At 31.9% G+C, this 11,779-nt stretch overlaps 1 protein-coding gene across 1 annotated transcript; it reads left to right on the top strand.

Moving 5' to 3' along the window:
• The first annotated feature begins 10,640 nt into the window (after positions 1-10,640).
• On the top strand, positions 10,641-11,120 carry LOC145162763 (polcalcin Bet v 4-like). Its single transcript, XM_079081813.1, has one exon. It carries the CDS (start codon positions 10,720-10,722, stop codon positions 10,966-10,968), a length of 249 nt encoding a protein of 82 aa, XP_078937939.1. The 5' UTR covers positions 10,641-10,719; the 3' UTR covers positions 10,969-11,120.
• Positions 11,121-11,779: the final 659 nt, after the last annotated feature.

Raw genomic sequence — 11,779 nt, 5'->3', positions numbered from 1 at the left:
ATAGTTTCAGATCAATTCATGAACCAAATACATAATATTCGTGCAAACTATAATAGGTATAGTTTGGGGTTTCAATATACAGTATTACAAATTCAGAGCTTATACATTGTTAAACATATAAACTATGACAGACTTAGTTTATGATATTCTCGGGTAACAAGGATACTTTATTACATAATTATTTAAGTATAATTATTATTGTATAAAGTATACACACGGGTTCAAATACAATAGATCAATACAGAACTGCACGTAAACTAAATTATACAGAATTGTGAGACTCTACTTCAAAAATTGTACCCTTTAGTGTACTGAACTAAATCCTATCATAGTATAACCAGAGTCTCCTGGAGGGAGAGCGTAAGATTTGTGAATAGATCTATTCGGGACTGACAATCCCACACCTGAACTGCTAGCTACAGTTAGGTAGGCATGCCTGAGGTGACAAATGTCATATATCCGACACTTGAAGAACGTCGTAAAGGTCTCTAGGTCATATCAAGCATGGTTATACAACTCACAATAGTATAAACTAACCTTTTGTTTACAGGATTTCATTCTTCATTAGTTTTATTTTAATTAATAGAACTACTATACATTATACTGGAGGATTCCATGGGATAAAATGCATGGTTTTATTTTAATTAATGAAACTGCTATACATACTGGTAGTAACCAGGGTTTTCCAATAGAACATTCTATATATACTGGTGCTAGCCAGGGTTCTCGTACTTACAGATCACTATAACAAACTCATACATTAGAAAGTATTGGATTTTCTTGGAAGCATACAAACCTTTTCATTGATTCATTAACAGGTTTTCATTACAAAAACATGCTTATTAACTCACCAGCTTTTATGTTGATACTCTCTTTTCAAAACCGCATGTATTCTCAGGAAATCAGTAGACAGGTACCTCGACAGACTTTTGAGAAGACGGAGCATATAGAGTTACGTCTTTATTTTTGCTACTTTTGATGTATATGAATATGAATCAAACAGATGTAAATAGCTTTTATATATATTCAATGTAATGGTTGTGTTTACTTGGATTACTATGATGTAATTGTTGTGATACTACATATGACGTCATCCACCCCCGAACGTTTCCATCGTTCCGGTTTGGGGGTGTGACATGTTAAAACACAAAACATTCCCATAAAGATTTAAGAACAAGTTCATGGATTCTTCAACATTCAACAAAAGTTCAAAGGATTCAACAAAAGTCAACCAATTTTAGTTTAGCCAAGCATGGCTAAACTCAAAGAAACAAAGTTAGAAAAGATTGTACCAAACATTTAACAAGAATCAAGAGATGAAAAGATGATGTTCTTGACGTGTTCTTAGCCTTCAAAAGTCTTCAAAACTCCAGAGAAAATGCTCCAAAACCGGATGTCCAAGAGTCTCCAAAAGATAGGCACCAACCTTCCTCAAATAGCCTTCCAAATGAAATTCCGAATTTGCCCCTGCAGTGCTGTGCGCGACCCGCGTGCTACTGCGCGGGTGGGTTGCGCGGGTGGTTCCTGAATGTGGCCTCTTTGAGGTTTGGGCCTCCATAGCTTAGCGCACTTGGCCCAATTCTAGTCCAATCAACTCCTGGCCCATTTTTCTTCAAGTTTTCTTCATTTTAAGCCCAATTTGGCTTCTCCAAATCCTCCATAGCTCATAAACTCGCCCGATTAATAATCTACGCATGCTTGAATATTCTCCCGCATCTTGCAAATTTAAAGTTTATTTCTCTCCAATCCTTCAAATAATCATCAAGCTCGCTCTATGCATCATCTCCACTACCCATCAAGCCCAAAATCCTCGACGTCCTCTTATTCCAATCGCTTTCCATACGTCCCGAACATTCCTGCTCCACTAATCTCCATGAAATCTGCAATAAAGCTCACGAAACTAGAAAGTACCCGAAATGGTCATAAAATAACAAAAAGGAAAATATGCATAGAAATTAACTAAATTATGGATGAAATATGCTAAAATAAACTATAAAAATAAGTAAATAAAATGTAGCTATCAGTGTATGAGTTCCTTTTTAATGAATGTCTGAGATTAAGCACAAGATATCAAATCAACTTTATTAACAATTATGGTAGTTTTATTTATATTTTACATGGTTAAGCATAATTGTGAAATCTTTGTTGAAGGTTTCAAAAGTTGAGATACAAATCGGTAAGAACCATCCAAGGCCTTAATGATAATAAAGGATAAATTAAATCTTACTTGATATGATTCACTTTCTAATCGGTAGAATATCCCCCTTTAATCTTTTTGGGATAATATTTTAATCACTATTAATTGTATCTTGAATACAAATACCAACTAATAAGTAGATTAGACATTCTCATTTTCGATCCATCGATTTCGGTTTATCATCCCCAACTTGATGCTCCTCTCCAATCATCTCTTCAATTTTAAATATCAAAATGTTCAACAATAGTACACCATGTTACACCCAACATGTTCAACAACTTCACCACTTTTCTCAATCATTGATGCGTTTTATTAATACACTAGTTTTTTATTTATAAAGTCATATCTAATCTTAACTAGTCTTAAACACAAATAGGCAATATACATATTCGTGGAGTAATATAGTTTAAGGTAAGAAAGGGTGTCGAACACAGGAAGCTGATGGTTTAGATCAATAATTCAAATGTTAATTAAATTAATAACACTAAAGTAAATGGTGGTTTTTGTGTAAACTAAATTAAACTAATTTTAATGCTCAATTAATCAATAAAACTAAATAACTAAATAAAAACAATAGATAAGAATTACTTCCACTAGAATACAAATCCCCCAAGTTTTTATGTTTGATTTATTAGAAGTGCAATGGATTAATGAACTGATTACCAAATTGTAATATGACTAGTTGTCTTGATCGGATTTCTTAGTACTAATAATTAATGAACAACTAACACAATGATCATGCAATTAGTGAACACATAATTAAATAAATATATTCGAACTATGAACAATATGATCTAGTGATTTCTTGTTAATGATCATGACAATCAATCTAAGCATACCATGGATATCTAATGCTCTCTAACACAATCAAAGTCACCGATTAATATTATCTAACACTAGGCTTATGATCAAAATCCTAGTCATACAAACCTAATGATCATAGATTCATTTGATTCAGGTACATCAAGATAGAATGATCATCTAATCCTAATAATACTCAGCAATAAACAATAAAAATCATAAATTTAACATGAAATGTAAAGCAATCAATCAGACACAAGTAAAAACCAAATTCAATTAATCATACTAACGAAATCGAAAGCATATCAACAAGGGTTTATCAATATTTGGTAAAAATAAAGGTTTTTACACCATATTCAGTAAAGTAAAACATAAAAACACCACCAAAAGATTGTGATACATGATCATCAAGCAAACCCGTAGTGAAATCTTGATACAATAACGCTTGAATCTTCAAATCCTTGCTCCAATTAGCTCTCTAGCTTCGAATCTGACCCCAAAGGGTTCTTGGAAGGGTTTTTCTTCGTCAATAATCGTAGCCCTAAGGCCTCTACCTTCTGGAATCGACCTAATGTATAGAATATATATATACTTGCAAATTCTGATCACCATGGCGTGGTTGACCGCCACCACGACGTGGTCCTCATGTTTATCCCGTAATTGCCAATTCAGCATCAAGAATCGCAAAGATTCCATTCATCATGTCGTTGTCGTTGCGAATCAACATTTTCTTAAAACACGGAAGTCGTCCGAAATTTTGTCTAGTTTTCAGATCATTTTGAGTCTCGTCAATCGGAGTTACTAGTCACGATATATGGCCAAAATACTGACCTTGGGTCAAGCTGCTAGCAACATCTTTTTTGTGTCTTTTTCAACTCCGTTCTCCTCCGTTTGCATCAAACCTCCCATTTTAACTGTAATTGAATATTTTCAAGCATTTCAAGCATATTAAGTATCATATATCTAAAAATATAACAATTTAATCAAATATATTAAGATAATGGCCTAAAATATATAGATAAATATGGTCATATCAATCATCCTTCACCAAAAATATTTCTCCTCAATTGTTTTATGTTTGAGTTTTTTTCAATGATTTAATTTTCTGTTTTGAAGTCATGAAATATTAGGATTTTTATTTATTTTGTTTTACAAACTATTTTTTATTTAATTTGAATTGTTTATTAACATTAAATTTCCAAAATAAAAATAATTATATTATGAAAAAAAATGTGAAAGATGATCATTTCCTGAGTTGTAAAGAGTGGTTGGAAAATAAGATGACGTCAATGTGACAAATGAAAAGTAAAAAATGAAAGATTGATACACCTTATGAGAATATCTAACTCTAAAATGGTGTGTATTGTGGTGTCAAATATTACATAGTTATACAGTTAAAATCCATTCAAATGGTATAATTAGAAACAACGCATAAAAATTATTATGATATTGAATACAATTAAAACATAAATGATTCAAACAAAAAAAATGAATAATATCAGGACAAAATTGCAAAAATAGTCCATGTGGTATGTATTTTCTTTGGGTTTTAGTCAAAACCCCAACTTTTTTGGATTAGTGGTCCTTTTGGACTAGTCTGTATGTGAAAATGGTCCCTGTCAAAATTGAAATGACTATATTGCCCTCTTGAAATATATTTTATATTTTTTTATTTAATTTAATATTTTATTAATAATAAAATGGGGCCCACCTCTCTCTCGTATGTAGGGATGAGAATTTGGCCCGAAAACCCGAACCGAACCGAGAACTGAACCGAACCGAACCGAACCGAATTATACCCGAATAAGCAATTCGATTCGGTTTTCGGGTATCTATATAAGGCTTATTCGGGTTTCGGGTTATTCGGTCCGGGTTACCCGAATAAGGGCTTATTCGGTCCAAAAGGACCGAACCGAATATGAAAAGTCACATTTTTCCCCCTTGCACAATTGCTTAATCGGTCTTGTGTTCTATCGATCGTTACCCAAAATACCCACGTAATACACCAAAAAAAATCAACGAAATCGATTGAGAGTAGCGTATTACACCAAATCGACGACATTACCCTATTGTATCCCATATGGTAAAAGGTATAACTTTATTATTTGTATACTTTTTTTTATAATTATATTTTAACATTTTCTATGTTTATGTTGATAGATATTTTGGGAGTGCAAATCTCTACCGTGGCGTCAGAGGCGGCGTTTAATGCAAGCGAGCGTATATTGGATCCATATCGAACAAATTTGTCTGCAAATATAGTAGAGGCTTTGGTTTGCACTCAAGATTGGGTAAGAAAATCAAGAAAGCCAATTGTGGACAACATTGATGAAATTTTGAAAGACGATGGGGTCGCGAAAGCTTTAGAAGAGGCGATAAAGAACGGAGATGGAAAGGGAAAACAAACAATTAATATTCCCGAATAGTTAATTCGTGTTTGAAAAATATTATTTTGGATATAGATAAAAACTTAAGATTCATATTTTAATTTGGGTGTGGAATGTTTAATGTTTAACTTATATACTTATAGATAGATTTTTTGGTGTTTTGGATGTTTAATGTTTAGTGTTTAATATGTTGCTTAATAACTATATCTTAAGATTGTGGTGGTTGGATTTTACATTTTATATATCAAGAATAGTTAATCCGTGTTATTCGTGTTTATCATAAGCTACAAAAGTCATACAAAATATAATATTTATAATCACATTGTAAATGTTATTAGGGTTATTTGGGTTATTCGGCTCCTTAATCATCTTGTACATGTTATTTGGGTTATTCGGGTCAGAACCGAACCGAACCGAATAATACCCGAACCGAACCGAACCCATATTGCTTATTTGGTTCGGTTTCGGTTTATACAATTACCCTTATTCGGTTTTCGGTTTATTCGGGTTCGGGTCGGTTCGGTTCGGTTCCGACCCGAATAAAATCCCTACTCGTATGTGTATCGAGGAAGTAGACCCAAAAAGAGGCTCACCGAAAATCGGTTGTACCCTCTACCATTTCCCGTCAATCATGACACCATGAAACCCTCTGGAGTCACTGATCTGCCTTCGATCCTTCCTTTCGATCTGTAGCTGACGACGACGGAGTCAAGGAAGGCCAAGAGGATCATCGGAAAACGGATTCCTTCCTCTCTTTGCGACCTGCCTGAGAAATCCCACGAAAACCCCCACCTGCTGTTGTTTTCCATTCTTGCTTCTCCCTTCTCGATCAGACAAGGATCGAAGAACCTCCCTCGATTTCTGCCTTCGCTCTTATTTACAACCGGTCAAGACCGCAGAGCCAGTGACGAAGACGACGACCAGATTACCCCCATATGTTTGAGAGACTATAAATCAGCCCCTCCAATTATGTAAAGATCAAGGGAGAAAACGAAGCAGCAGAAGCCGCCGGAGCAGCTGCTGCTGTGAACCACTGTCGTCGTCAGCTACTGCTTCTGTCGGTCATCTCCGACCAGCCCCGTCACCTCTTGCGAACCTGTAATTCCGATTCTCCACCTCATTATTGTCGTTTTCCTTTTCGATTGATCAAGTCTTGGATTAGGAGAACCGGTCTCTGATTTCGATTCTACCTCCTCTAATGTCGCCTACTGGTGTTATTGCTGTTAGGATTGATTGTCGGAGCAGGAGAGGGAAAAGGGGGGTTGTTGGTTGATAAACGGTGGCCAACGGTGGTGATTCACATTGGGTACCGGTGGTTCTATGGCGGAGTAGTGGTGGAACAGTGGTGGTGTTTCAAAATCAAGAGGCTTGGGCTATGAGCTGATGTAAATGAAGTACCCGTTTTTTTATCAGTCAAAGGGAGTCGGGGATTGAGTAGAAGAAGATGACAAAGACTTTCACGAATTCTTGTATGCTACCATTGTTTGGAAGAAATAAGTTTTGTTGTTACCTTCCTATACTAGTTTGACTTTTACAAGGAGAGAGGGAGAGAGAGAGAGAGAGAGAGAGAGAGAGAGAGAGAGGTCCTTTATTATTTTTTAATTGTTAAAATAAATATTAAATTTTAAAATAATAAAAGAAAAATGAAAAATAAATACCCCAAGGGTATTATAGTCATTTCAATTTTCAGATGGACTGTTTTCACATACAAAGTAGTCCAAAAGAACCACAAATCCAAAAAAGATAGTGGTTTGGACTAAAACCACAGGGATCATTTTTGTAGTTTTGTCTAATATCAGCTGATATTTTGTGACATAAACATTTATTTAAGAAAACTACTTTAATTATCTAGAGATATATCTTTTTTTAAAAAAATCCTACAAAAACTTATATTTTATTAAAATATATGTTAAATGTATATCAAATAGTTAAAAATATTATATATCATCTAAAAGAGTATTTACAAAATAAAAGAACTACATACCAAGAAGTTTTAAAATATAGTTATAAAAAAAAATAGTTGTTTTTTGCAACATAAAAAATAATAATTAGACTTAATATTACTGAAGATAATAAAATAAATAAAATGAAAAAAAGAAATTCATTCCATAAAGGAATGAAAAAAAGCTATTTTCCATAACATAAAAACTAAGTTAAAAACTCATATTCAATTCCCTTATATAAACAAACATATTTATTTATTATTCAATTCCACCAAATGGACCATTAGTTTTGTCATGTGGCATACCAACACTACCTAAGTCTAAAACCATCAATGTTGCCCCAAAATCATTTTCGATGGTTATTAACCGTCCACACTTCTACCGCCTATAAGCATAGCTATTGGTAGTAACGTGATTACACATATTTGGGGGGTGTTTGGTATTTTTGAGAGGCCAAAAGTCCTTTTATGAAAAGATAAAATGTAAAAGATGTTTGGTAAAAGCATTTTAAAAGCTACTTTTGGATTTTTTTATATAAGGAAAACTAACTCTTTGGAAAAGTCAGGAAAACCTAACTTTTTGCAATTTTTCCAAAAAAAACTTTTGGTCTCTCAAAAGATAAATCAAACATCCCCTTGAGCATTGATATCCAATGAGTTATGATTGAAAAAAAATACGATATGTAACTTAATAAATTACATATGATTATTTACCTATGTATTTTTTTTCGGTTCTACAATTTGAAAAACAATAAATATTCGACAAACACGTAAGCCTGATATCTTTTTTTAATTCCATTTTCAACTCCAACCTTTAATTGAAAAGGAAAATGTATTATTAATGAAATAATTTTCTTAGATTGTTGATCAGCATTGAATATTAAATAAATGACTTGTTGGTCTATAATAACTTATATTTACATATAATTACTTCAAGTTAAAGTATAAGTAATATTATCATGACAATTTTAGCAACACAACACTCGGCCTACTATCTTTTTTCACATTTTTGCGGATGTACAAACCCAACCCAAATACAAATGATCGGACCGCCCAAATACAGTTTACGGGTTAAGCAGCTACGCACTGGACCGGTACAAACCGGCTTGGTTAAGACCACAACCAAAATCTTAGATCGATATAACAAATTAAATACATGAATCTTTTATAGAATGACACATAAACACACTCTCCAACCTACAATTAAATTCACATGTGTCATATGTAACAATAACATAAGTTAAAAACTATTATGTTATAGTGATTTATTGTTGACAGTTCGAAGAGTTATTGCATTAAAATAAACTTTTCATGCAATTAAATATGTTTTTTTTCAAACTAATATACTTAAAGATCTCAGTTTCATTTCAAAATGTAAGAAAAATATGTATGGGAATAAGATTTTATTTCGAAATTGTATTTTAAATATGATGGGTATTTCTCAATTTTTAAAAATATATGTTCCAAGTATATTTATATGGTTACCTGGCGTAAATATCCCTCGTTGAGTTAACTATTCTTTTTTTATTGTGTGATAAAAACATAGAACCTTGTTTTCAAGCATTTGATCAATGGAGAGTCTAAAAAGTATAATTACATGGTTTACTGCTTAAATGAAACTGCTATAAAATGAAAACAAAAATACTAGTTGTGGTCCGGATCGGATCGGATCGTATAAGAAAAAAAAAGTTAAAGTTCTTATAATTGTACCCGACGAGATTGGAAGAAACAACGATTGTTTTTTTTTTTTTTAATTCTTTTCCTTTTTAACTAATTCAAATGTATTGGGCTAAATTAATTCAACTTTGGGCTAATGAAATACAAAATATAGGCTTTTAATTTCTTGATTTGTGTTATATGTTTAAACCAAACAATTTATGGTAGATTGCTAAAAAAATTAAGGTACTTCATATGCGATTTTTATAGATTAGTTGTAAATAAAATTTAAAAATTAGATGAGTCAAGTGATCCACCTAGGTGCTACATGGACTCGTCAATTCGTTTCATAATAATAATAATAATAATAATTGTAAACTGTATCATCCGAGGAGTCCACATCAATTTTTTGCAAGACTTGTATGTATGAAAGGTCAATGAGGAAGACTAGCAATGTTCTTGGTGTCCTAATGTTACTTTGAACTATGGACCTTTTGTATATAATTTCACTCATTAACCACTTGGCTTCCATCATGGGGCTAACATGGATAATATCTACTAATGACTTTGTTACATAATTAATTTTATTAAAAATAAAATATTAAAAGGTTATCTGTTAAACTAACATCATTTAAAAAAATTAAAAAAATAATAATCTTTTTCGGTTATTAAAAAAATAAATATTTTCTTTCAAATGCCCTATTCCGAACTTGTTTTGAAATTTCGGCATTATTTTTTTTTACTTGCATAATTGTTTTGAAATAAATTTTTATACTTATGTCCGGAATATGAACTTTAAAGTATCTAATATCACTGTTTTTCAATCAAACGAAGTTTTTTCTCGAAATAACAGAATTGGTAATTAGATTTCAGACTTGTTTGTGAAATTCATGAGTTTTTTTTTTCAAACTCCAGAATTTTGGTCTAGAATCTGGAATGTCAATCATAAATATATTTTCGATAAGAAAAAGTTTTTTTTGTCAATCAAAAATGTTCTGTTCCTTTGGTTATTTTGAAAATAAAATAGATTATTTCTATTAAATTTATATTAAATTATGTCCCAACATTAAAGTGTAAGAGTTATGGAGGGTATAGTTATCTCTAGTAGTTTTTATAGCTATTGCAAAGATAAATCATAATATATCTAACACAAGAAAGCTTTTTCTTGATGTAGGCTTACTAATTTCTTTAATATATTTCATATGCTAAATTACATATAGTCATATAGACTATATGTGATTTTCCATATGAAGTCTATTAAAGAAATTAGTTCAAGTATGCATAGCTTTTTGTGTTAGATATAGTATGGGAAAGTATTCCAATATCTTGGTTGCATGCATAAAACAACACATTCAATCAAAGAAAGCATGACTTTCAAAATTTCTTAATTTAGATCAAAAATGCAACTACGACAATAAAGGTCTATCTTCTTTTTAATTGGTTGCTATTGATAGTTTATTTAGTCCCTTCTTTAGCTACTAAGGGTAATATTTTCAGTTTAGTTTTTTGGCCCATAGTTATCTCTTATTTAGTAAAATATTAGAGGTTCTTTTCTACCTTAGAAACATACGGCAATCCGTATTCAAAGGGCATCCATAATACTTTTTTCATCAACAACCATTTTATAAACATTTTCATGTTTAATCATTCAAACCCAAAGCAAAACTATTGCAAAATAAATAAAGAAAACGTAAACAAAAACTGACATTACCTGTTATCATTATTTGAAAACAATAATGGCTGATGACGACAAGGCAGAGTGCGAGAGGATCTTTGGCAAGTTTGATGCCAATGGAGACGGTAAAATCTCTTCAGCCGAGCTTGGAGAATCTTTGAAGACGCTTGGATCTGTGTCAGCCGAAGAGGTCAAAACTATGATGGATGAACTTGACACTGATGGAGATGGATTCATTTCTAAAGAAGAGTTTACCGATTTTTATAATGCTAATCGGGGGCTAATGAAAGATGTTGGCAAGATCTTCTAATTATAATACCTTCATTACTATCTAAAGATATTGGTTTTGGCAATGGCTCTCATGATATTTTTCAGGTTCTTATATGTTTTTATTTTTGTTCATAGTTAAAAATGTAAAATATTTGATAAGAAATATAAACATTAAAGGATTTAATTGAGTTAGATGTTGAATCGATGGAATTATCATATAATAATTGTTTGTATATTTTTAAATTTACATATAAAATATTCCGAATTTAATATAAAAGCCTTTTCAGAGGAGGAGTTTCGTTCAAGATTTGATAATAGAAAAAATATACCGAGAACCCATTTATATGGTATGTATGAACATTATATAAGACGATGTAATTTTGTGTTCTCTTTATAAAAGAGATAATGGTATTGTATTGTATTAGTGTAAGAATAAACGAGGTGTTATTAAACATGAAAACACTTTTGTGTAACCATATGACGGCTTATCATTAAGATTTGTTTGAGTTTATTTATTAAGATTTAGGTGGTGTTTGTTTTTTGTCTGCACATCTGCGTGACCTCTTCTGTCTGCACCGCGCAGACCACGCGCAGACATTATCCTTCGCATACTGTTTGTTTTTTTGAATACTGCAGACCTAAAAATGTCTGTGCGCCCTCTTCTTGGCGCAGATGTGGATCAGAGTCTTCTAACATCTTCAGACATCTTCTAGCCTAAAAAAAACATATATATCTTTATTTTTTTTAAGTTTTTTTTTAATTTATATTTTTTCCAACTTTATTAATGATAAACAATTTGAAAAAAAAATTACAAAACTTAAAAAAAAAACGTTCGACGATACAAACATTAT

The sequence above is a fragment of the Lactuca virosa genome, chromosome 3, assembly GCF_052849685.1.
Source record: "Lactuca virosa cultivar CGN04683 chromosome 3, Lactuca_virosa_CGN04683_v6, whole genome shotgun sequence".
Lineage (NCBI taxonomy): Eukaryota > Viridiplantae > Streptophyta > Magnoliopsida > Asterales > Asteraceae > Lactuca > Lactuca virosa.
This window is presented reverse-complemented; position numbering and strand designations above follow the sequence as displayed.

Bases quoted from the DNA above. Each gene is read 5' to 3' on its own strand.
- LOC145162763 (XM_079081813.1), top strand. From the start codon at position 10,720: ATGGCTGATGACGACAAGGCAGAGTGCGAGAGGATCTTTGGCAAGTTT.